This window comes from Melospiza melodia, chromosome 4 (genome assembly GCF_035770615.1).
Source record: "Melospiza melodia melodia isolate bMelMel2 chromosome 4, bMelMel2.pri, whole genome shotgun sequence".
Classification (NCBI taxonomy): Eukaryota; Metazoa; Chordata; class Aves; order Passeriformes; family Passerellidae; genus Melospiza; species Melospiza melodia.
This window is the reverse complement of record NC_086197.1, coordinates 16,782,995-16,809,603: the sequence shown is the minus strand read 5'-3', so window position 1 is coordinate 16,809,603 and position 26,609 is coordinate 16,782,995. Positions and strand designations below refer to the sequence as shown.

The following is a 26,609-nucleotide window of genomic DNA, read 5'->3' as shown; positions in this document are numbered from 1 at the left end:
ATTACAGTGCTGGCAGATGGACTCCATTAGAACTGCCAAATCTGATCATCTAGCCCCAAATCTGATCATATTACTGAGAACACAGTCTGGGATTTTACAGGGGCCGGAGACAAATTGGCTCCTTCTTCCTCGCCAGCTTATCTTGCCATATCTATTTCAGAGTGAGGCACATCTATTTTATTGAGCCTCTGCCACTTCCTCTGGATCCTTCTGTGTGGCTGTGGGGCAGAGACCAAGCAAAGCCAGTGGCTTTGCACTCTGGAGGGAACAACACATAAATTTGGCAGGTAAGGGAGCTCAGGTTCACTGTGCATGGAAGATGAACAAGGATTTGCTTTCTCATTTTGGCATTCCCTCTCTTTTTTTTTTTTTTTTTTTTTTTTAACAAAAGGAGATATGGAGTTCAGGAGAGGAAATGCCTGACAAGCCAATGTATGTAATTTCTCTGTGGTCAGGCTGATTATTTTTCTGTCCCAGGAACAACAAGCCAACAGCACTTGCATGGTGTACTTTTCATCCAAAGAGTAAAGTGGGCCCAGCAGCTAAACTGGGACAAAAGAAAATCCTTCAGGCAGGTCTAGCTGCCGGCACTTCAGTGAGTTTCCACCACACAGACTCTCTTCCCTGGCTTTGATGGCCCACTGAGTGAAAATGGAGAAATGAGAAGGTTAGCTTTCCCTCTGGAGAGAAAGAAAGACTCTTCGGAAAGCAAGGTATGCTTGATTATATATGCTCTACAAAGGCTCTGATTATATGCAAACAAGGAAGAGCCAAGGAGGTAGGAACCCCAGGGAAGTTGCCATGTACAAAATGATTACTCTGAAGAAATACTGTATGGTAAATAGTGGAGCAAAATTACTTGATCCTGACTCCAACAGAATGCCTGTTTTCTCCTGTAGGAATGACTCCCTGCAACTGAATATTAAAGATTCTCAAAAGTCAGCAGAAACCTTCCAGTCCTGCTTGTGAAATCTCAGGACAGGAGCTCATGGGGCTTTGTGACAGCAGCCATTCTCCTGTCCCACAAAACAGAGAGATTCCAAAGCCTCCCCATTTACCTGGCAGGGTACTGGAAGGGCATTGGAGTCAGTCAGCCCAGCCCTAATTTAGGGAAGGGGATTGCTGATTTGCTGGCTGCCAAAAACTTGGTCACTGTAGTGCTCTGTGGCAGCATCTCTTTCTTTAGGCTGGCAAGGGCTGCTGCAGGTGGAGGCCCTCTAAAGGAAAAGGTTAATTTTGATGAAGATGAAACTTATGGTCATGATTTCTTTCCTTGGAGAAAACTGCTTGCAGACATCCTGGGGTTTCAAGGAAATTGAAATTGCTTTTTTATTAGCAAAAATATTCATTGCATCCTACTCTGCATTTGTACAGTGCTTCTGGCATGAGGAGCCTTGGAGAGGGCTACAGACTCAGTAGGGAGCACTCAGGAGCAGGCAGCACAAAGCAGCTTCTCCTCAGAGCAGAGAGATGCCATGGGAGACAGGAATCTGCTGAATCCTGAAATTGGTGGGAGACAGATGTCAGAAACCTGTTTCTTGTAGAGGTGAGATCTACCTTGGGTGGGTGCAAAGGGTCTCTGACACACAGTTTGCAGGGTATCCCAGATTCCTGAGCAGCACAGTTGGTTGTCCCTGCCATTTGTGGAGGCAAGGTACCCAGTGGAGCTGATACAGTGCTGCCAGTTCTCCCACAGCAGCAGAACCTGGATCCAAAGAGCCTACTCTATTCTGAGCTCAGGGAAAACTGTGATCTTGCTTTGAATGTGGTGAGATTTTCCTGATCTATTCAGTTCTACAGCTGTGAGAGCATGAAGGCTGGGCAGGTGGAGAGGAGGGTGATCCACAGCTGCTGCCCCTCCAGGTGATTTCTGGCTGCTCAATAAAGCTGTCAGCCTTCAGGTGGGTGAGCTCTCACAGTTGTTCTTCCTGCCTTCTGGGTCTCACCACTGGAAGTTGGAGTTTCTTTTTGAGCTGGTAAGTTTCTTCCAATTTTCTTTGGATTTTTCTAAGCATGCGCTCAGCTCCTTCTGACGGGTTTAATAATTGATTTGTATTGATTTCCTGCATGGTGTGTCAAGATAAGGTGAGAGACAATCCAAACGGGCTGAGTCAAAGCCTCTGCTGTGTGTGCAAGGGGAAGGTGTAGATAGAGTTGTCAGCACAGCTCGTGGAAAGGAGCCACTTTCTCCTTTGCCCTAAGCAATTTAGGTTTTGCATGACTAACAATGCAGCACTATCTTCTCCTTAATTCTTGCTTGTTGTTACTTAGGTGTTGTCTTTTTATTTGAATGAATAAGCAGCTCTGAAGAGGAAATGTAGCTGTTTGGTGTTTTCCCTTTTTTATTTTTCCTATGGGCAAATGCAGGGAAGTTCTACTTTGTTGTTATTTTAAGCAGCTCATTTTTGCTGCCTGACCTATGTGACTCAGTTAAGGTCACAGGAAAGTGCATCTTTTTTCCCAGATTGCATGATGTGCTTCATGCCTTGGGCTATGCTAATAATTTTGATTTCTGGGACAGAGGTGGAGATAAAAAGGCACCTTAATTCTACTAGTCCTTGCTAAAGCTTCTCACAGGAATTCTCTAAGCTTCTTCTGTAAACTGCATCATCCTTTGGTTTCATCTTGAAAAGTAAGGGCATCAGCTGCCCCGTGAAGGACAGCAGCACAGGCTGTTTTCCAGCAGCAGGATGAATGTAACAGAGCTGTCAATCCTGCACTTTCTGAGTTTATACAGTACCATTAAGCTGCTATCATCTCTTCCATGATGTTGCTTCCAGTTATTTTGTATATTGGGAGTACTATATGCTGGAGGGCAAGGCTGCTGTCATTCAGGAGGACATGAACAAACTGAAGAAATTGGATGAGAGAGGCATGAAATATAAGAAGGCAAAGTCCTGCAGCTGTGCAATAATAACCTCATGCAACAGTACAAGCTGTGGACTGGTTGGCTGGCAATCAGCTTAAAATAAAAGCACTTGGAGGTCTTGATGGACATGAAGCTGAACACGAGCCAAAAATGTGCCACTTCAACAAGGAGATCCAACCATCCCTGACACGAGGTGCAATGATGCCAGCACAGCTGACAGGCCAGAGCAGGAATTGTTCCTTGCTAAGAGCTTGTGAGACCACACCTGGTGTAATGCACCTGGTTCTGGCCCCTAAAAAGTATTGATAAAAGCACTGATAAACTGGAGCAATGTTAGTGAGTGGCCACTAACAAGGTCAGTAGGCAGGAATCCCAATGTTCAAGAAAGGCTGAGGGAGATGGCTGTGTTCAGTTTTGAGAAGGCTCAGGTGGGACTTTATGGTTACCTTGAGATGCATAATGGGGATTGCAGAGACACCAGAGCTGCTGGGAGGTGCCTGGAGAGAAATGACAAAAGGCACCAGGCAAAACTTGAACCAGGGGAAATTCCTATTGTCTCTAAGGAAAAAGGTTTTCACCTGGAGAGAGATGCAGAGGTGCCCAGAGAGGCTAGAGGCCCTGAATATTACCAAAACTTGACTCTGCAAGACCCTGAGAAAATGTTGAAGGTAGTCCTGCTTTTAATGGAATGGATGGACTAACTGTTGTCTCTATTATTCTATATTGACCTTTTTTATTAGTGTCCCTGTATTAAATCTTCTCCCAGTTTGTGAGATTTCTCTATCAGACTGTTTAGATATTCAAGTTACAGCTGTTCATGGTCTCTTACAAAAATATGTGTGCCCTACAACTTTTGCAACATAGATATAGACCTAAGCCTGTGAACACCTGAGTGTGTCTTGGTGCTGTGAATTGTCTCACCCTCACCAAATGCAAGTGCTGTGTTCAGAGAGGTTGGCTTTATCACTCTTAATATTTATATTTAAGTTTTATTTAGGGCTTTCTTATAAATTAAAAAGTTAATTCTTCACAGAAATGAGTGATTTTAGACATGACCTCTTGCTTTATGTTGAATGGCTGCTTCTTAAATACACATTTCATAGGAGGTGTGTTAATTTTGCTTTGTAATCATAATTACCATTTGATTCCCAAAATGGATTTTGCGGAAAAATACCTTTGTACATTTCCAGTTCCCTCACCAGTGGTTCCCACTCCTTCACTTGTCTCCCAGTCCCTGGGATAGTAGACAGGACTGTATTGTATGCAGGGTTCTCAGAGGGAGGAAGGAATGATGGATCTGACTCCATGTTCTCAGAAGGCTCATTTATTACTTTATGATACTATATTATATAGAAGAATAATATACTAAACTATACTAAAGAATACAGAAAGGATACTTGCAGAAGGCTAAAAAGATGAAATGAAAAACTCATGACTCCTTCCAGAATTCCAGCACAGCTGGACTGTGATTGGTCATTAAGTCAAAGCAATTCACATGAAACCAATGAAACAATCATCTGTTGGATAAACAATCTCCAAACACTTTCCAAAGCAGCAAAACACAGGAGAAGCAAATGAGATAATATTTTTTTTTTTCTCTGAGGCTTCTCAGCTTCCCAGGAGAAGAATCCTGGGCAGAAATTTTTCCAGAAAATATGACAGTGACAGGACTGTGGTGTCTACTGAGAAGATGAGCAGTGGCTGGAAAGGAGTGGGATTCTGGTACTTCTCTGGCTGGTTCTCTGTGAGTCTCTGTGCCCCACCATGTGCCCCTGCCCCCTGAAGAACCCTCTCATCACCTCACCCACCCCAAACATCAGATTACTCACTTGTCTGGCCCTGGTACAAGCAGAAGGGCAAAGCCCCGTGGGGAGGGCTGGAGTAGATGGCTGGAGGAGAGGTGGGAACACCTTCAAGCTACCAGGAAAGGAGAAGCCAATGGATTCCTTCCCACCTGGGCATCAGCAGGCAGGTTCCTGTCTCACAGCTCTCCTCGCTATCAGACAATCTGTCATTAGCAAAGGCAATTAAAAAGTGCACCAGGAGAGCCTGCTCGGCTGAGCAGGGGGAGAGCACAGGCTCTGTGAGAGGAGTGTGGCCAGGAGCTGTCACAGGTGCTGGCACCGGTCCCCGAGTGATGTCAGTGCTGCACGGAGGTGACTGCAGAACAGCAGGCTGCTTATCTCGTTTGCTGCCCAGCCCTGCCGAGCTGTGAGAAAGGTCACACTCCTCTCTGCTGCATCGGGCTTCCTTCAGACCCTGCCCAGTGGCTGCCAGTGGATGTGGAAGGAAAAAAATAGAACTTAAACCCAAAGCCAGCCCTGGAGAGAAGGGGAATGCAGGCACAGCGTGTTGCTGCACTGGGAATGAAGTGTTTGCCAAATACATCCTGCTCCTTTTCCACTAGCAGATAAACCACAGGGAAAACAGGGCTTTGCTGTTGCTGTCAGCTGATGAGGTTATTCCTTTTGTTCCCTCTGACAACTCTGGGGCTGGAGCTCCTGGAGTCCCTTCTTGCTTGTATTACCTTGTGTTGCCAGGGGTGTTGCAGTGTCTGTGAGCTCCCTTCATTTGCATTTCCCCTTAAAAACAACAAGGCTAGTGACGAGGAGATGAAGGAGAGAAGGGAAAAAGATTTCAGCGTGGTCACTTCTGCTTCCTTGGTAATGCTGTGAGAATTTTTTTAGGAGGAAGTCAAACAACTTGGGGTTCTTGAGGCTAAAGTTTCATGAGGTCCTTCAGACTGATTGTGTGCTCTGCTACCCTCCTGCAGGAGGAGGACTGTTTTCACATTAACAACTCTACTATCTCACTCTGCTTCTTGGTGTATCTTGAATATGCCTCTTCTAATAAATAGGGAAAAAATAAATTAATTTTCTCTCAGAATCTAGATGATACTTTGACCAGTGCCTCCTTCAGCAAAGCCATTCTTATGTAATAGCAAATACTGAGATTTTATTTCTCTGTAACCTAATACATTTTTACTTCACAATAATGCAGCACAACAGTTGAATTTTCAGTGCCAGTGTAAATAGTTCCTGCTTCATATTACAAGTGATTACATGACACTCTGACACATCTCTAAAGCTCACCTGCTCTTTTGAGTATTTTGGTGTTCCCTAATAAAGCCTGAGGAAGATCTCAACCTAATAGAAATGTGTTCAAGGCAAAAATGTTTTGGACGTGTATTTGTTTCTTTGGGCTGCATTAGAGCACCAGGGTAGAGTAAAGCTGGGAGCAGGATAGAGCCCCCACATCCTCAAGTCTCTGAAATGTTTGCAACCAAATTGCAGTACTGATCTGTATATTTTAACTGGGTCACTGAGTGAGAGCCATTTGAATGCTTCATGCACTGCATGTTCCAAGTAATTGCAGTTTAAGGATTCATTTTAATGTTAATTTTCCCACTTAGACATTTGAAGCTGAGCTTGGAGTTATGCAGAAAAGAGGCATATCTCGATCTGTTTTGAATCTGAAATTGAGTGTCAGTATAAAACCAACCCCACATTATATCTTTACCCATTAAAACTTTTTACACTGTACTTTTGAGATGGCAAATGACAAAGTTTTCACTTTTAAAAATTATTCTGTCTTAAAAAAAGAATTTTATAAGTTCTTTTAAGGACCACAGGACAAGATTTTTCCTCACACATTCATGTCTCAAGCTCTGATTGTTTCAAAGCAAAGACTGAATGTTTACACTGCTTCATCTGACCCACATCCCATCCAACTTGTTTGCTCTTTTTTTCCTTCTTTGTAGTTCTTTTTGCATCTTTTTCCAAAACATGGCTCCTAAGATGAGCCCTGTCACCTCCAGACATTAGAACTGACAGAACCTTTAGGAAAAGAAAAAACCAAGAGAAGCTTTGTGATGATTGATTGAGATTTAAAGCTGAGAGATAGGGCTGTGAGAGACAACTGCTCACTTTGAAAATTTAAAAAGGTTTATTAAACCTTAACAAAAACACAACAAATGACTACATAAGGAAAAGCTGCAGCACTAGCTGTGCCCTCATGCACACCATGTGGCCGGTTCATCTTCAAGATGGATGCTCAGTCTTTTATACCCCTGGGGTTGCATCAGCCAGCCCTGGCCCCTCCCAAAGTCTGTCAGTCAGCTCTTCTTTGCCATTTATCAGTGGAAACTGCTTTCTTGTCACTGGATTGGAGGTCAGGTGTTGCCCTGCTGCCCCCCTAAGCACCAAGCTTTTCCATTCCCCCCTGCCCCATGCCAGGGACACCTGTGCAGCTTCTTTGTACCTGTCCTGGACAGCCCAGGCTGTGTGATGGCAGCAACACAGGGGGGAAAGGGAACTGTGGGGAGAGCAGAGGGCATCTAAACTACAATAACATAACTGTACATCACTAAAGCTTTTCTTAATATTCACACAATAGTTATCCCTTAATTGCGAGAGCCAATCATCTCATTATCCATCTATAACAGGGCTCCTGGCTACTTCTCCAGACTGCATCCCAAAGCCAGAAGGAGTGTGATTTCCTGGCTCAGGGCATCCTCCCTGAGCTCTGACTGTGTAAAAGGGGAATTACAGCTGTGAGGAGCTTCAGCAAAGCGAACATCTTTACTTCCTTCTCATAGCAACCAGCACAGATGTTGCAGTGGTTCCCCTCCCTACACATCCCCAAGGGCAATGCAATTCTAGATTGCACTTCCTTGTAGAGCGAGGCAAAGCCTTTTCACTTGGATGGGGATGGTGATTACTCTGTTGGCTTCGCTGTAACGCTGAGCTGATCGTGAATTAAAGTCCTTAAGGGAGAACAGCCACTTCCCCAAAAGAAGAGAAGCAAATTCTGTCACAAAGGGGTTTGTTGTGCAAAGAAGAGCTTTTGTCAGCTGGCCACTGTGAAGATGCAGCGTTAGATGCACTTGGTTTGCTGGTGGGATGGCTCTTGAGGCAGCAGAGCAGTCTTAGTGAGCACAACTACCAGGAGGGAGTTGCAGTGGTCACTGATGGCAAAAAGTGGCTGGAGGCACAAGTGGGATTGTTGGGATGGACAGGATGAGGAGAGGCTCTGAAGATAAGGAAAAAGAGCTGAATTAGATTAGGGCTTCAAAGCAAATGGCAGTCTTTGAATGACCAGGCAAGAAAAGCAGCTTCAGAAGCAAGACAAAATGATGGCTGGACAGTAAAGAAGGCCAGTAAGTGAATGATACAGATTTTATTGCAGAAATATGCAGCAAAAGAATGTAATTTTAGACATGATTTATTAAAATGAGCTGGGAAGCATCCCAGTTTAAAGAAGCTTTTTATAGAGGAGGCAGCCCACATATTGCCTATCCAATTAACAAGAGAGATTTGTGGACATAGGATGTGGGAACTGGCAGCCACAGGGTGAATGGAAGTGTGTCTGTAAATCACATTTTGACAAGCGAGGGAGAAGGCCTGGCTCATCACAAGCACTCTGCTCTGTCTCTTTTCCTTGCAATCCAGAACTGAAGTGTTTGTCCCTTCAAACAGCTGTCCTGCCTTTGCTTCTTTTGATGCTGTGAAGTTCATCAATATTCATCAGAACTGGGGAGAGAGAGGCATAGAGAGAGAGAGACTAATTCTCAGCAGAAGCAGCTGAATGACACACTGGCAACAAGACCAGATCCTTTGCTTTTTGGGATCTCCCACCCTGGACATTTACTGTGCCACCACAGTGCTGCTGGCTGGGGGAGGTCTGCCAAGGATTCAGATGTGATGCCCACACTGATCCTACCAGCTCCCAGTGAGAGTGCAGAAAATCTAAGCAAGCTTGCTAGGTGGTGGGCAGAAGCTTTAAAGGGTGTGCTGTTGTGTCTAGCCTGTTGGCAAAAGAAAGCCTTCACAGTTCTTTAGAGAACTTGTCAACTAGTTAGTTGGATTATATATGTATATTTAAAATAAATTATTATGGTAATTTAGGTTTTAAGCAGAAATTTTAGTTTTTAAACCTGTGAACCCCTTCTCCAAATTCTGCTCTGAGCAGGCCAATTGTATTTATCTTGCTCTATGAAGTGGCTTCCTGTTGCCATGATATTTTATGAAATATGCTTTTGCCAGGATTTTTCCCCTGAGAAGCTGAGAAGCCTCAGAGGAAAAGAAAAACAATAATTATCTGCCACTGTGGATGCAACAGGTGCATCTTTGATTGGTCCATGTTGTTTGTTTCTAATTAATGGCCAATCACAGTGAACTGGTTCAGACTCTCAGAGAGTCACGAGCTTTTGTTATTCATTCCCTTCAAGCCTTCTGATGAAATCCTTTCTGCTATTCTTTTAGTATAGTTTTAGTATATAATTTTCTTTTAATATAATATATATCATAAAATAATCAATCAGCCTTCTGAAAATGGAGTCAAGATTCTCATCTCTTCCCTCATCCTGGGACCCCTGCAAACATCACCACAGCTTCCTAGCTGTTAAAGATGACCAAGCATCTGCACTCGTTTCAGGATTTGTTCATGTTGTTTGTGTGTTACATGCACAGCTCTGTGTGGGGATGAGAGCGTAAAAGGAGCTTAGAGCCTGTTCCAAAAGCATCACTGTCACTCAGGCTTCTTAATTTGGTTCTATGCAACCAAATTCAGACATTTCTTCTATACAGTCAGTGGCAGTCCAAAAACTGATTTGCTGTTGGAGTTTCCAGTGCAATTGCCGTGCCCTCAGGCTGTAGGTAAGTGAGCTCAGGTAGCTGCTGTGGGTACTCCAGAGTCTGAAGTTTTACATTAGCAATGTACTTATCTTACAGGACTGGGACTATTCATGGAGCAACAATATTCTTCTCCACTTGAAAATCTTTATCAGATGGAGATTTCCATAATTCTGTGTCCATAAATACAGAGAGAGACAGACATGAATCCCCAAATGGTTAAGTGCTTTCTGTAACTGTCTGATATTTAGGAATCTCATTTTGTGAAGGACATGCAAAGCTTCTGCCTTTTTTTGGTTGTTGTTGTCTGATCAGATCCATTTGCCACCAATCCAGATTTGCTATGGGTTTGAGATGTAAATGTGAAACTGACCCAGCATCACTGAGATTTGCCTGGTTTCATGTCTGAGTTGGACGTGCCTTTGGCAGATGGGCACTTGCAGCTGATCCAAACCCATTCAGAAGCTCAGCAGATGCTTCTCTGAGCCTCTTCTGGTTTTTTAACATGGAAACGAAGCATAAAACCAGGTGCTTTCTGTGCTGGTCTGAATTATGGATTTTATTCTTCTTGTTAAAACACATCTGACACATCTTCTAGTTTATCATTTTCAAACGTGACAGAGTGTAAAACACCAAGTCCTACCTGACAAATGGTGCTGGGAATCCAGGGAACTGCTCTTTTTTCTGAGGCTCTGGTCCAGTTCTCTTGAATTCAATAGCAATTGAATTCAGTTGAGGGGGACTGAATTCAATCAGCAGGGAGTGAGGGCTCTGTGTGCTGCACCACTGCAAATAAAACTGAAATTAGTCATGGACTTTGCAGAAACCCTGCACCCTGCATTATGGAGGAGTTCAAATAAGATCTTAAAATCCACTTTTTACCTAATTCTTGAAGGAATTACATTTTTGGAACCTACATTTTTGAGATTAACCATCATAGGATGCTTTTACAAAAAGTTTTCAGAGGATGCAGACCCCTCCTTTAATTATCTGCCCTGAAAATATCAGCAGGGATTTTTTGTCTTGTTTTGTTTCCTTTAAAAAAGGAACAAAGAAAAGGAGCCTTGAAAATGGTAAAACCATTGCCACCATGCCTGCAGGTTTGCAAAAATTAAGGGAAAATGGACTGCCATGTCCCAGATATTCCACAGGGTGTTTGCACATAATAATATAGTGATAGGTTTTGCATTTATCAAGAATGATCACCTTAATACTGAGCTAAAATGCTAAGTGGAGAAAAAACTATTGTTGTCACAACTGGCCTGAATCTGGCAGGATTCTTTGCTGTTTGTGGCTTATAGAATTGAAATTGTTTTCCAGCTTCTACAGCTGTGGATTCTCTGCAAGCTGAGCTCGGACAAGGAAGGTCGATAGCAGGAAAGGAAAACCTGCTGCAAACCCATCTGAAGGCAAAAGGTTGGGACGTCTGGCTCACAGCAACTTACAGGAAAGCCACCCTCGTTTTGTTTGCAGTGATTTAACGTGAGCATCTCAGCCCTGTGTGGGATTTCTTGCCTTTGAAATGCATTTAGTTAATTATTACATCCTAATTTATTTTCTGCTGTGGAATAAACCTTGCTGTGGGCAGCAGAGCATAGGAAGCACAAGATGGTGCTTTTCAGTGGCAAAGCTTCAACTCTGGCATCAATTTTTTTGCAATGTTAAACCACAGAATCCACAAGGGAGGTGCCATAATAGCAAAATGCTGTTAAAAGTGATGATGTATTTTATAAGGGCTTCAAGCTCTTCTCATAATATTTGCAGATAATCTCAGTTTGCCAATTTGTCAAGTCATTATTCTCCATCTGTGATACCCAGTGATAACCAAAGAGATTTTTCATCCATTTTTATCAACATTAGTGAGTTCATCATGAATGCATTGAAAAAACAAAATGTAAGTATTAAACTCAGTGTGAAGACAATATATTGTTATTCTAGCATGGACTCAAACCTGAATAAAGGCAAATTAAAATGTTCAGGTCTTCACTTTAGAAACAAAGGGAAGTGATCTGCCTTTGGACACTACTGTCCACACATATTTTGGCATTTTCTTTCTATGGTTAGTGCTCATGAGCATATTTTGTGCATAAAGGTGCATAAAGGAAAAGTTAGGGGCTGCAATTAGGCATTCACTCATATCAAACAGGCTGCATCTAACCAGTATGAGCACACAGCCTTAGACCCACAAATGGCAGGCACTTTGCTGTCCCTGGAGAGGAGCAAAGCAGAACTTTAAACCTTTTTTTCCATGGCCTGGATGCAGACAGACACCTACACACATCCATCCTCTCCCCACAGACTGAGCAGGACCCACTTCAGCAGTGCAACAGAAGCTCCTTTGAGGAACAGGTGGAGGAAAACAGGTGTGTCACAGACACATTGTCTGAAAAATCCTTTTGCCAGCATTTTTTCTCCTGAGAAGCTGAGAACCCTCAGAGGAAAAGAAAAGCAATGATTGTCTGCTGCTGTGGAATGCAACAGGTGCATCTGTGATTGGTCTCATGTGGGTTGTTTCTACTTGATGACCAATCACAGGACTCTGGTCAGGTACAAGATTTTATTATCATTCTTTGCTAGCCTTCTGATGTCTCCTTTCTCTTTCTTTAGTGAAGTGTAGTTTTAATATAATATATATAAGGAAATAATATATCAGCCTTCTGAAACATGGAGTCAAGATTCTCATCTCTTCCCTCATTCTGGGGACCCACAAACACCACCACAGAGGTGGGAATGCAGGAGACCTCTGTGCTGTGCCTTCAGACTTTTGGGTACTGCATTGGTTTGGACAACAGTGATGTTAAGTAGAATTTTTTTCCTTGTACATTAGCAGCAGGGACCTAAAAGAGACCCAGGCCTTCCTCTGGCACAAATGTTGGATCAGGTTGTGTGCTCACAGCATCCTCTTCCCGAGCTGCACTATTACAGCTGGACACTAGAGAGCTCCTTGTACCAAAAACAGCTCAGCAGTGTGAGGGGAGGCTCCCTGAGAGGAGCCTTCTAAGCAGTGCCCCCCTTTCTAGAGGAATTTTACTTGGGTTTTACTGTTGTGTTAAAAATTAATATTCTCGAGGAAAAGCTGTCTTTGCCAGAGCGATGGCTGCAGCTGTAACTCCACACCTCCTACCCCCACCAAGACAGATTCTGCAGTTGTAACTTGGAAACTAATTACACAGAGAGCAAAAAGTAAATCAAATGCTGCCAGCTTGGAAATTATAATTAAGTTTTCCTTGCAATAACAAACACACTCAATATGTGATTTATTATGACTATTGCTGTATTAATGATAGTAATAGTCGATGTCATGCACCTATGCAGAGTACATGTTTTCATTTAAATTGCCAGATTACAGTCCCAGATGCAGGGTGAATTCTAACTAGCTCTCTGCAGTCAGCCTGCTGATAACCTTAAGCCTTACAACACACAAGCTATTGCCAAACACTACTCTATTAGCAAGCAATAAAACAAGATGAAGACTGGGTCTACTTTTTTTCATTAGCTGTGTTTGACCTGTCCCCCAGAGTTGCTTTTACCCTATCAATCTCTTATTAAAAACCAAAGCAAAATCCCCTATGCTGTCACTGTAAGGGCATATGCATTCCTGCTTTGCAGCCTCTGACACAAGCACAGGCTGCTGCAAGATGCTGGAGACAAGGAACTGTCCTATCCTATTCCCACAGGGATTCTGCTCAGGGCTTGATTTGCAGTTAATCTTGTCCTGAGCTCAGCAGCAGGAGGGCACAGGATTTTAGTGGGAATGGCTCAGGATTTTCCCTCCCGGGCAAGTCCTGTCTCACTCCCATCTCAAAATCCTGGAACTGGGAAAGTCTGTATGAAAACTCCAGGAAGGCTGGGGAAAGCCTTGTTCCAGCTCTGTGGCTGTGCTTGGCCAGGGCAGAGAAGCAGCTCCTGGCACTCCTGGGAGCTGTAACAACAGCCCCGTGGAGAGGCCAGTGTCTGTGCTGCTGCTGGCACAGCTGGCAGGGTGGTGCCCCAAGCTGGAGCCTTGCTGTTGCAGTTGCTTAGTGACACTACCAGCTAGATGGACCAATTCATTATGAATGATAATGTTCCAGATCCCATAGATTACTTGCAGGCAGCCTGACAGGGCAAAAATAGTTCTTGCTGCCTTTGCTTGGATGTTGAGGAGGATTTTCTGCAGGAATGAGTCAGATCAGATTGGGTTTGTGTAGAAAGCCAAGGAATCAGTGTTGAGTTCTGAGGAAGCTTCTCTTCCAGGACAACTTGACTGTGTTGGTGACAGGGAACTGAACTGTGTCGTGATCATCTTGTCACTTGGTTTCCAAAACCAGCCCTGTGGCAGCGACTGCTGAAAGATGAAATCTACTGTTTGTTCTGTTTGTTTCTTTCTTCTTTTCAATCCATGGCAATGTATAGATAACTAATAAAAAAAAAAAAAAAAAAAAAAAAAAAAAAAAAAAAAAGGAGGATTTCCAGAGTATGGCACCTCCAAAGAAGGTCAGTGTGGGAAGTGAGAAGCTGCCTTTTGATTCCTCTGAAATGCTCTTATGCTCTTTTAGGATCTTGGCTGTGTGAGCCTTGGCCATGCCATTCCATAGCCCATACTCTGCCTCCCATACAGCAATTCCCTGTCATGGTACTTATCAAACATCTTCCTAAATGACCCTGAGCTATCTGAAATATTCTCTCCTGCTTTTGTGAGCCAGGGGGCTCAAAATGATAGAATATATAACAAAATCCAGCAGCAACTAGCTGAACTGGAGATAACAAAATGAAAGGGTGTGGTGAAGTCAGAGCTAGCAGCCTCTTGCAAAACCCCGGGTGCTCAGAAAATTCTGTTTTATTGTTTCCATCCCTGGGAGCTCACATTACACCCCAGCTAAACCCAGCAGGGCCCTGTCATTCATCAGGCAGTTTTATGGCATGACAGGAGTCTGGAAAATTAGAAGCCAGTTAAACAAATTAAAAAATTTAATGGAATCCTCTGTCTGCATTTTGAGAAAGAAAAAAAGGAAATGCCTTGGGATATCTTTTTCTCATAGGGAGGATCGTATTGGCCTCCAAAAGGCAACAGCATCAAGGTGGCCACTGGAGAGAGAGAGAAAACCTTGCAAAATTTTATGAAGGAAATGAAAATGTGATTCCTGTCAAGTCACCCCTCATAAGTCAGTCTTTTCTCATCAACATCTTCTACCATGTGATATTCAGAAAAAGTGAAAACACTAGCTGTGGCTGTGAACTACTTTTCTCCTCTAATGTTATTTTGCTTCAACTGTCCAGAGAGCAAATCTTTTGGGAGGTATCCAAGACCTCAACATCTAAGGAGCCCTTTCTAGAATCTAAATATAATAGCTCTGCCAATTTGGCTGACACATGTGGTTACTTCAGTGACAAAGAACTCTGGGACCTACTAGTCCCTTTCTCAAAAAAAAAAAAAAAAAAGAAAAAAAAGAGAATCCCCCAGTGTAGCTTTAATTATCTCACCAAAATATTTTGCTTTGTGGTCTTTTGGGAAAATGGCTCATTTAAAATTATTCTTATAAACTGTTAGTGAATGCATGGTCATCCACAGGCTATTCCTTTCATCAAGATGTCACCCACTGTCATGTCTGACTAATAAGAGTTTATAGACCAGCCATGAGTATAAGTAGTCTCAGTGACACAAATTCAAACTCAGCAGCTCAGCTTACTGCAGCTTAGCATGGATTAATTTCCCATGGCAGATGCCAGCCTCATACCAAAAAAAGACTAACCCCCATCTTTTTGATTTTTCTCTTCTTCACAATTGTCAATCCAAGTAAGTACAGAGATAACAAGAAATAGGTCCAAATTACAAAGCATGGATCTCTGTAGCACTTCTTTGAAGTTGGGCTGTGCCTGAGTTTTCCTTTAGGCTCCTCTCCAGTCCTTTCCCTTATAAAAGTATTCATTTTCTTGTGTTTTTACCCTTTTTACCAACAGGTCTGTTTAAGCAGCAGTGATACAAATGAAATAGGCTCTCAGGTAATTAATTTCTTTCTCTCTGTCTTTTCCCAAGGAAGGATGAAGAGTACAGAGGGTGTAGTATGGCTCGGCAGAATGGTTTGTTTGCTATTCTCTTTTTTGTTTATACTGGAGAGTGTTGGCCTTTCTGCCCTGAGAAGGTGATATTGATGAGAGTCACAAAAATCTTTAGGTCTTGCACAGAAATCACTCATTATTCCTGAAGCAGCTTCCAGAGAAGCTCTGTCTCAGTGCACATGACCTCTAATCTACAAAAGAAAAGGTTGCCTTGTGCCTGAGGAACAGAGCTGTGCCATGAACTTGGCAGAAGTTAAGATATGCTGGGCCATGGAGCATCTCTGGAAGCCTCTGGACAGCACACAGGAAAAACTAAGGAGGACCTGGGGAGGTCAGAGGAGCTTTAGATGGGCCCCTGAATTTGATGTGGTGTCCCAAGGATGGAAGGAAGGGGCAGATGTAATGAGCTAGGAGTGGTTTTCTAGAGGTGACAGAAATCCTGCAGAGAGGTGTTGCCAAGCAGGTTCAGTAACACTGAGTTTGCTAGCTCCCAAACTGTGACTTGTTTTGGTTTCTGTGCCTCCCAGGCTCCAAATGCTGTCCAGAAAGCTTCCAGACTCCTGTTGAGGGATCCTAGGAGCATTTCAGCTGAACTGCAGATGGCTTTGGGCTGAAGCCATGGGAAATTTTGTAAGCTCTAAACTAGGCAAAGCTCAGTACCTTGTTTTTCAAAATGTTTGCAACAGAAATGCAAAGGTTAGAAGTTCTACTGACTGAGAAAAAAACTGGAGTGGAATCAGGCAGAATAAATTACCCGAAGCATTGCAGGGAGTGTGAGTGGCCATAAGAAAGCAAGTGAGACTCATCTTGGAGAGACTGAAAGGAGGGAATTCTTCAGTCCCCATTTGCAGGAGGAGGTGGAAACCCTGAGCTCATAAGTGTGCTCTTGTCTTAGGGAAAGCTGGAGAAAGTCACACATGTGTCTCACTAGAGCATTTCAGGACAGCCAAGAGTTTGCTTTCACTTGGCTAAAAGGTGTGTAGGTATTGTTGGAGCATATGGCTCATAATTCTTTTCATTGCCATATTTCTAGCCCTAGAACTGTGCAGTAACTATGTAACAAATCTCAGTGAGAGCTAATGGAAGTGGGAAAGGTGATTTTAGCCAAAACAAAACAGGATTTGGACATGCTCTCACACCCTCATGTGTTCTTCATCCTGTTTCATCCATGGGTTACAATTTATTTTTCTCTCATTGTCTGGTGTTTGATGGCTCTAAGCCTGCTCTTTTCTGCCTCTCATCACTTCTTTAGGGTTTTAGTCTATAGTCTGTCCTTGTTTCACTCTGTTTGCAGTTTAGGGAGGTCCTGATAAGCTGCACATAGAAGTGCTGGCATCTTGATGCTCCAGGTGTCATCTGCACCTTCCATTCTCACAGCACTTCTACTGGTCCTTCTGGTGCTTGCACATCTAAAGAATCACTTCCATTCAGAATGGGCTTAATATTTTTATTAAAAATTCCTTGAGTATTACAAGATATTTTACCTGTCTGCAGCAAACTCACAACAGTGCAGATGAGTGCTGTGCTGAACAGCAGGGATCACTGGGGAGTGATTCTTTTATCCTACTACCAATTTGAGGGTCACTTAGATGCATGGTCTGTGGGAACAATGGAGAAAGAAAAGCTACTCCAATCATTCCCAGCTGCCTCCTTCTCCATCCTGCTTCCTCCTGATGCTGCCCCCCTCAACCAGGCTTTCAAATTGTTTCCTCTGTACAGGGTTTTACTGCTTCAGTTTTTAACTGATTTATTGGTTGGCTGATAATTTCTCAAATGCCTTGGGAAAAGAGCAGGGACAGAACCAGTGAAAAGCCAACTGGTGGGATAACTCCACAGCCAGCATAGGTGGCTTAGGTTGTTGTGACTGTGCTTGAGGACTCACCTTTGCTTTAACATAGCCAGAACTGGTCCTTACACCTCAGTGGAAGAGAAGCAGAGCCCAGAATGAATGCTTGATGCATTGTTTTATCTGGAGTGTTTGTTCAACATAAACACCAAAAAGTTAAGCTTATTTGAAGTTAATTTATTGCAAAATAAAACTGTAGCTGCTTGCAAAAATGAAATCCAAAGAGATAATGTCATATTCCTTTCACAGTAGCTTTTATGGAAACTTTCACCCTCCTCAAATTACAGTGACTCCATGTGGCTTATTCTACAATATAGGGTTTAATAGTTGTGCTAAAATTTATTCCAGCTGTTGCTAATAATAGAGATATGAATAATAATATTACAGAGAGTCTTGACTGGACTCGTTGCAGATTTATTAATTTGTAATTTTTCCATCCTAAACCCAAATATTAAAAAATGTATGAAAAGAAAGAAAGGTAATTGCAACCACTGGCTTCTACTTCACCATGATGAAATTGAGCTTGCCTGGTAATCAGAGAATAAATGTAGAGATTTCCTTATTTTATCCAGCAGTCTGATTTTATCAGACCTTTTGCAGTGAATGCAATTCAATCAAATGTAGGGATGCCAGAAGATCTTTTGTATAAATCAGTTACTTTTAGGAGAGAACTGCTGCTGCATTCCAGCTCAGAGATTCACAGAAAACAAAACTAACTGAATCTGAATGGGGAACAGACTCAGGGGCTTTAACCTCTGCTTTTATTTTGACATATGAACTTTCAAGAGACAATTGCACTGGGGAACCTACAGCCAACTCTGAAGACAGATTATAGGATAAATTAACTGTTTCAGTACAGTCCAAAATGCCACCTTTATCTCACCAAAATCAGGTTTATCTTCCAGATCCAATGTCTCCCTACAGGAGCAATATGAATCCCAAGCACTAAATATTGATCAGAGTTTCTTACCCTGCACTTGACCTCAGCCACATGACAATTTACACGTGTCCTTGCACAGCCTCGTGGGAAGCATGTGGTGTCTGAGTTACTAATGTCCATTTCTTGGGAAAGTTATCCTTTTAAAACAACTTCTCTCTTGCAGGATTTTCTTTAAACAGCCTCACATACATTCTGCTTGGAAACAGTGCCCCAGGAAGAGTGAAAATGTCATCCAGCACTATGCAATGTAAGTGAAAAAAATGTTGGGTCATATAAGAATCCCTCATTTGCTTATCCAGAGGGTGGCCTATCTTGGGTTTTCCCTTTTTAATTGTTGTGGTTCTGAGTCATTAACTGATTTCCATGAAGTGCATAAAAATTCTTATAATACTGTCTAATAGTTAATCAGCAATAAATAGATGACTTGCAAATGATAACTCTTATGACTCAAACCCTATTGCCTGTACTTTTCCCTTGCTCTGCTGCAATAAAAAAGATCTGTCAGGCAAGGGCAAGGCTGAGGACTTTCTTTCTTTGGCTTTGGGAAACTTCTTCAATGCTTCCAGCAGAGGAAAAAGTGCAGATCCATTCTCAGTAAGGAAAGAAAAATGTTTTTGTTCCTCTGATGGGATTCTGCACACCCAAATCATGCACATAGAAATGGAAAGCACTGATCCCCTCAGCTGATGGGTGAAGAATCTCGTCTGCCTCTTCCCAGTAGATGAAGAATCCAATTATTCTCATTATTGGGCCTTGTGCCACCTTTGTATTGTCCCTGACCTTTGAACTGAGATTACATAACCCAGGTCACTCTACCATTTGCTGGTAGAGTGTCAAATCATGGATGTTCCCTCTACTGTGGGCGTTCAAAGACTCTGAACAATCCTGTCCATAGACCAAGGCTTAACTCAGGTCTCTTCAAAGGCAGAAAATGCATTTGTTGTATGAGCTGAAAAAGAGATTCCCTCTAATCCAGTAACAACTATGGCAAGCTTTTTCTGAGCTTGAAATCTCTCATTTTGCGCAAGCATATGAAACAGGTGACAAATGGATGTGAAAACGGGTCACAGAGGATCCTCTGCTACTTGCCTGTGTCAGGGGTGGGAAATGAGCATCCATGGGGATCCACCAAGCAGTCCTTATCATGGGATATCTCCTTGTTGATATCCCTTGGTAAATACTGAGGGGGTGGAATTTTCAGGGCTGATATTTAGCACAGTCTGTGACTGCCATGGCGAGAAGGCTTGCTAGGGGGTTGTGGGCTGAACTTGAAATGCTATATCCCCTTTGAAAAGGATAGGTCATCCTGAGGATATTGGATTTCTTTGTCTCCTAAGGATCACAGGACCAAGTACTAAGCTTTCCTCCCCTGCTTGTTCTGGCTCTTGGCCACAGCTGAAAGTGAAAGCAAAAACATAGGGACTTTGACTGGGCTTTAGGAAGAATTCACCAAAGAGAAACTTTCTGTTGCCTGAGTAGACTTAGAAGAAATTTGATAAGAAGGAAAAAAGGATTGTAATTAGGATTTTCCCAGCAAATCTCAGTACAGCCTTTCACTGTTGTAGTGCTCCCAGTAACTCCAAAATGCAAATCCTAGTTGACTAAACCAAATTATTCCTGCACTGAACCCCTTGGAGTGGTTCAGGCCCACATGGATTGCTCTCTGTCTCTCCAAAGCTCTTTGAGCACAGGCAGCACACTGGATTTAAGATTCCAAATCTGGTTTGTTTTTAACCATACGAACATAATCTGTATCCACTGAAGATTCTCCGCGTGGCAGATACAGAGTTTCATCCTGGGGCAACTGAAATGAATTGCAGTAACTGACTACAAGCAGAAATCGATTGGACCAGTTACCAAATGACTTCATTTAAATGTAAAATTATTTGCTCAGACAGCAAGAAACTATTTACATGTGCTACTTTTGAAATTTACCTCTAGCTATGACCATATGGTAATTTAACTTTTAAATTGTATTTACTGCATTCTTAGACTTTAATCAGTCACTGCAAAGCTTGACTCTTCAGAACTCCGTGTTTAAGCTCGAAACTCAAAACATTTGCAGTTTCTCTCTGCCTTTGAGCAGTTGCAATTGTCAGATAATAGCAGATCAATCAGTGCTCAACCCTTTGAAGTGTATCTGCTCAAATGTGTCTCCTGCCTTGCATTGGCTGCCGTGTGTTTTACTCCAAGTGGAGGCAAAACTTTCCTGCTTTGGAAGTAACGAGCTCTACTCAATTAGCAGAGCAAGGATTTTTTCAGCATCGCACATAATTAGTTTCAAGGTCTCTAGTTTTAACAGCCATTTGTTAATCTTTTTTATATAGCTGGCAGAAAACTTGTGATTCAAATACAAGGAAGCAGGAAAATAGCTGGAGTACTTCAACTACACATAATTCCAGAAGCCAGCTCTGCTCTTCTGAGAAGCAATTTGGCTTCACATTTCAGAAGCAATGGCATGGTTACTTTAGGTAGAGAAAGAACCAAGGCTCACAGTAGAAGGAAATACATCCTATTAGATAACATATTTTTGGAAGTGACAAAGCAACTTCGGAGCAAATCATCCCATCTCTGTATTCTCTTCTTTCTTTCTCTCTTTCATCTCCCTCTGTGTCTGTGACTGCACATATCTGTACAGATCTGACATCCAGAACACAGTTCAATATTTCTTCTGCCCTCTGAATTCTTTTTGCTGTTACTTTCTTTATAGGTGGACAGGACTTGTAGCAACAGACAACATCTTGAATTCAATCTGTGAAGGTGACTGCTGCATAAAGAGGTAATGCCCCTCTTTGTGGAGAAAGTAGAAGATGATGTGTTAGTATTTCAGTGGGTCTTGGTGTGAAGAACAGGAGGTCTTCCTCACTGGCTGGCTGGAGCATTGCTTTGTCTCTTTCAGATGTTTGCTGAGGGAAAAAAGGAAAGAACTGGTCTGTTTTGGAGAAGTGAGAATAGATTTTCTTGTCATATAAAGGATTTGGCAAATCAGTGTTGACTACATGTTATGCATAATATTTCAATAAGCACATAAGAAATGTTTAAAAACACAGTGGGTTTTTCTCCATTGCAAAGTCTAGGTGTGTGCCAGACAAAAGCCAATGGTCTGTGTAGGTGCTCTCCTAAAGAGTGTGAGGGGAAGGAGTCCTGAGTGGGTCAGGACTGCCATCTCTCTCTTTTTGAGTGGGTCAGGACTGCCATCTCTCTCTTTTTGGTGTTAATCAAACAAACCAAATCTCATGGAAGAGACCAGGATATTGTAGCTCTGTATGAGAAGCTATGTTATTTATTCCATAGAGAGTGCCTGTTGTACTATGTGGTGTTAGATGGCTGTGCATGCTACTGTCAGAAGATATTGTCAGCAAATTCCTCAATGGGAAAATTATTTTCTATCACCTCTTCATCATTTGCTGGTTTAGAACTCTGCATTTTTGGTGAGCTTTCTGTAAAGAGCTAATTAAGCTGAAGGAGTGGACAGCAGAGCTTGTGACACAGCAGGGACATGTCCCACAGCCCTGGATAACAAATTGAGAGATCTGCCCCTGTGCCAAGCTGCCTGGTGGCAACCCTGGGCTCTGTTTCGTGGCAGGAGCAGGCTGTCAGTGGGCTGTCCCCTTCCTGAGATGATGGGGAAGGACAGAAGGCTGCAAGACATTGATGAGAAAGGCTCTGATCCCTGGAGGTGAAGGACCAGAGGTATGGGGGTCTTGTTGGGAGGGACAGCCTGCTAAGGCCCAGCTGGGCTAGAGGAGTGCAGAATTTTAAGTATGACCTGCAGTCTACTGTAAGGCAATTTTAACCTTTAAATCTTACACATTGTTTTTGCTTTCAACAACATGACAGTCTATTCCTCTCTACCACCCCCCCCCCCCCCCGAAAAACTAATTTATGTCAACCAAAAGTCCTGATCCCACCTCTTAGGCATGCATGCAATAATGAGGTTGTTTCCAGAGCTGCTGGGTCCTTGTGGGCTCTGGTACTTGAGTGCCTCTGGATACCTGGCTGCTTCTCTTCCTGGAGTCTAGCTTTGCATGCCTAGGCTTTGAAACTTAGGTGAAAATGAATACATTATCATGAGTGGTCTCCCACTGCTGATGAAAACTCCATGCAGCCAACTGCCTAAATCTCGTCAGCTGCTTAAAGAGAAAGTTTGAATGAAGGCCCTGATTGTGGTGGAGTTTCCTTCTGTCCCGGATATAAACACACTGTCCTAGGCAGAGTTAACTGTTATTTTTAGCTATAACAAAAGTGCATCTGAAAAGCCTGCTCTGTTGCACTTGGAAAATACCAGATCACTCCAAGTGCCAAAGGGGCTGGGGGAAAAAGCATTCCTGGAGCAGGCTTGCCCTGGACAGCCTGCGTGAACTTTCCAAGGCTTCCGCTCCCCTCTCTTTCCCACACGGGAGCAGGCATGCTCACACAGGAGCAGCTGGGAGCTGCTCAGGCTGCTGCTGAGCCCTGCCCAGAGCATCTTTTCTCAGGAAAAAATTCAAACTCTGTCCAGTTTGTTATTCACCTAATTAAATCGAAGCCTCTTTGCCAAGCAGTGTTACTGCTTTGTTTGGTTGTAAACAGAAGGTTTTCTTTGAAGGGTAAAACCCCATTAATAGAGTCCTTGTTTTTCTGGTTTTTGAAAACTCTGTGACTATGTAGTTTTCATAAATTAGTGAATAGATGATCTGACCATGGCCTTTCCTTAAGTTATCGAGGCTTATCACTAACACAGAAAAGGTCATCCGTGGGAGGGTATGGACACATTGCAACTCCCAAACGATTTTGGAATAAAGACAGGAAGTGGACCAGAGTAGAGAAAACAAGTTCTGTGGCACGAGAATGCCTTTTCCTCCAGCAGGACACAGTGGGGGACTGTTTGGCACAGCCGACGCCGCAGCGTGGAGGATGTGGCCCAGCACTGATGCCGTGGAGCAGCGTGGATGCGGTGCAGCAGCAGCATCGGTACCGGATCAGCATGCACGCTGTGGATGCTGTGGAGCAGCAAAGTGGGTGCCGTGGGATGCTGTTGCCGGCCAGGTGAGCACGGTCCCCAGGGGAGCTGCCCGGGGGGGGATCGGAGGGGCGGCAGGACAGCCCTGCACGCGTCTCCTGAGACACCGGGGACGGAGCGATCCGAGCGCCGCAGCGGGACTGCGCTCCCCGCCCGCGGGCCGTGCCGGGCGCGTCCCCTCCGCGCTGTGCGGCGGAGCCACCGCGGGCAGAGCCTCCTGTGGGCAGGGGGCACCGCGGGCAGAGCCTCCTGTGGGCAGGGGGCACCGCGGGCAGAGAGCGCCCCGCGGGCAGAGCGCACCAGAGCGCACGGCGCCGACGGGCTGAGGAGGTGGCGGCGGTGTGACAGCGCGGCAAGGAGCATGCGTGCGGGAGGGGGCGCGGGGGGGGAGGAGGAGGAGGAAGAGGAGGAGAAGGGATGGCGCGGGGAGGCGGCCGCTGTTTATTTGCAGCCGGGCGGGCTGCGCCTCGGCAGAGCGCGAGTGGCCGGCGGCGGTCCCGCTGCCCGCCCCGCACCATGCGGGCGCCGCTGCCTCCCCGCGCCGCGGCGGCGGCGGAGCCGGGGCAGCCGGGGCCGAGCCCCGCGCCATGGTGACGGGCTCGGCGCGGGGCTCCCGCAGCCGGGACCGAGCCGCGCCGGCCCCCTGCCCGTCGGCGGGCGGGCGGCGCGGCGGGGCGGCGGCGGCGGCGGTGCTGGCGGGGCTGTGCGCCCTGTGCTACGGCAACTCCCTGAGGGGCGAGTTCGTGCACGACGACGTCTGGGCCATCGTGAACAACCCCGACGTGAGGGCGGCCGCCCCCGTGTCCGCCGCCTTCGCCAACGACTTCTGGGGCAAGCGCATGGCCGAGAACACCAGCCACAAGTCCTACCGGCCCCTCTGCGTCCTCACCTTCAAGTGAGTGTCGGCGGGGCGGGCGGGGGCTGCCCTCCGCACAGAGCCTCTCCCGGCTCCGTGCCCGGGCGGCCGGCCCCGGGTGGGGGTCAGGGGGAGCCCCCCGGTCCCGCGCCCTCGGTTCGTGATTCAGCATTTCTGCCCGGGGCTCTGCGGGACGGGGGCGGGCGGGGGCTCCGCGGCGCGGCCCGGGGCAAGTTTGCCGGAGGAGGGAGCGATGAGGCGACGCTCCGGAGGAGTCCGCCACTCTCCCGGCAAGTGTCTCGCTTTGCCCGCCGTTTGGGAGCAGGTGGCGCCTCTGCCCCGGGCTGCGGGAGGGATAAAAGCGAAAACGGAGCGTTTCAGAAAGCGCTTTTGGCTGGGAAGCGCTCACATGAATTCCTCGTGAGTTCCTCCTGTGCTTTATCTCGAGTGCCTTTTCTCCGCAATTGAGTGGTCGTGCCAGAAAGTTCCCGCGTTGTGTTTTGAAACAGAGCCGTAGTTATCCGTGCCTTTATTCTTAGCGCTAAGTGGAGGGGTCAGCCTCCGGGTACCGAGCATCCCTCCTGGCAGCTGCCAGCCTCCCTTGTCAGCCGCGGAGTTGCAGCCTCCCTGCTTCAGATGTTCCTTCCCCGTGTGCCGGGCGAAGTTGTTGAGGAGGAGTTTCGGTTTTACAGGAATAAAGGGAAGTTGAGAGGCAGTAAAGTGACAGCTACCTTCGCTAATCCTAAGAAAAAACCTTCACTAGCCTCTCTCCCCCAGGAGAAGAATTTGTGGCAAATCAGCTCAGTTACAGTCCATACAGTTTGTCATTCTTTCCATTAGCTTGTTCTCTATTTAATTTATTCTGATGGAACATTAAGGATGATGAATATTTAGCACATCTTAGCATTTAGAAATGATACATGTGTTTGCAGAGAGCTGTGCTGAGGAGCTGGTGGTGTGGCTGAGTGATGTGTAGTGCTGGTGATCGGTAGATGCTCAGTCCAAACTCTTTACAGCAGGTGTTTGGAATCAAGGGTATGGGCATTGGCAAGTCTGCCAGGGGGATTTGTTACCGGTTCCTGGTTCACTCTGCTGATTGAGTAACTCATTAGCACACCGGATATCTAAATAGAATTTCATGAATATGTGGAAATTGAGTGTTTCTGTGAAGCGAGAGCAGTTTTGGGAAATGGAACGTCCCTTTGGCACTCCCGCAGAGCGCTTGCTGCTCTAGGGTTGTAAAGGTGGACTTGGAGCCAAGAGCCATCAGTGTTGGCTGTCTGGACACAGGCTGGCATGCTCCTCATAAAGGAAAGCTGAATAGCACAGACCCTTGTAAGCTGGATTTTTTAGAACAGGTTTTGTACCTTCTCCTTGAAGGGCGTCTCAGCCCATTTCTTTAAAGAGCGAGGTGGGAGCAGGGAGTTGCAGGCACAGCTTTGTGCACTCAGAGTGCCTTCTCTCTCCATCGTGTGTCCAACCAAACCCTTGTAGTTTGGGGATCCATGTAATTAATCCATTCCTCCAGCAACACACCTGGGGGTAGGTGGAGGGAAGAGTGAACGTGTGTGTATCCCCGTTGACCTCACTGCATGCAATATTAGCGCCGGAGTGCAGGACTTGGCCTCCTAGATCAGGTTGCAGGATTGAGATTGTGATGCTAATGAGCAAGAGGAACTTAAACTTTAATAACGAAATGGAAACTAAATGTTCTAGTTCCCATTTGAATGTACTTGAACTGGTTTTGCCTTTGCTGTTTATAGTGGGGTGTGTCAAAAAAGGATGAATGAAGTGCTGTCTCTGCCTAGTCCTTTCTGGAAGGGAAATGACACTAATTTTGTGAGCAAGATTTAATCCTCTGTGCTTATAATAACCATACGGCCAAGACATTGGGTCAAAGGCAGAGTCATTTGTTCACCACTTGGCATTGCGTTTGGCATAGGGAAGGAATCGTTTATCTTCCCTGGCTGCAGAGGGAGATTGTATCCACTGTGTTCCAATTATCCTTCCACCCTTCCAGTTTCCACATGCTTCCCATTTCATTTCTACCAGTGGGGTGTCAGAGGAAGATGTTGAGAACGGGGTGGAGTGAATCTTCAGTGGAACCCAGCGCTTCCAAAGAAGCCTGGGGCAGCTTTTGCCAGGCAGCTGAACCTGTGGCTGAGCCCTGCTCTCTCTGCCTGCCTGAGGCATCCGCCCCTGCCTTGCCCAGCAGGAGGTTGCTGCTTGCTCTCTGTCTTCCTGCAGAAGGAAAAAAAGGATTTACCCTGATTCTGGTTAAAAGCTCAGCAGAAACTGATAGCAACATTCATTTCCATTCTGTTACCTAATACTTTTGTTAGAATTTACTCCACCCACTTAAGATGCTCGGGAAAATTGTGTGATGCGTGCAGGAAGGAGGGAAGAGAGCAACAACGTATTCTAG

General features: G+C 45.0%; 1 protein-coding gene and 1 long non-coding RNA gene across 2 annotated transcripts in view; both read left to right on the top strand.

Moving 5' to 3' along the window:
• The first annotated feature begins 1,879 nt into the window (after nucleotides 1-1,879).
• LOC134417971 (uncharacterized) lies at nucleotides 1,880-21,105 on the top strand. The gene is made up of 3 exons (XR_010027655.1): nucleotides 1,880-1,976; nucleotides 18,490-18,573; nucleotides 21,037-21,105. It is a non-coding gene; the product is annotated as an uncharacterized LOC134417971 (long non-coding RNA).
• Nucleotides 21,106-23,915: 2,810 nt separating this feature from the next.
• TMTC1 (transmembrane O-mannosyltransferase targeting cadherins 1) overlaps nucleotides 23,916-26,609 on the top strand; it is a 143,112-nt gene continuing 140,418 nt past the window's right edge. The window contains exon 1 of the mRNA XM_063154031.1: nucleotides 23,916-24,223. Coding sequence (XP_063010101.1) covers nucleotides 23,916-24,223 — 308 coding nt within the window. The remainder of the gene's footprint in view (nucleotides 24,224-26,609) is intronic.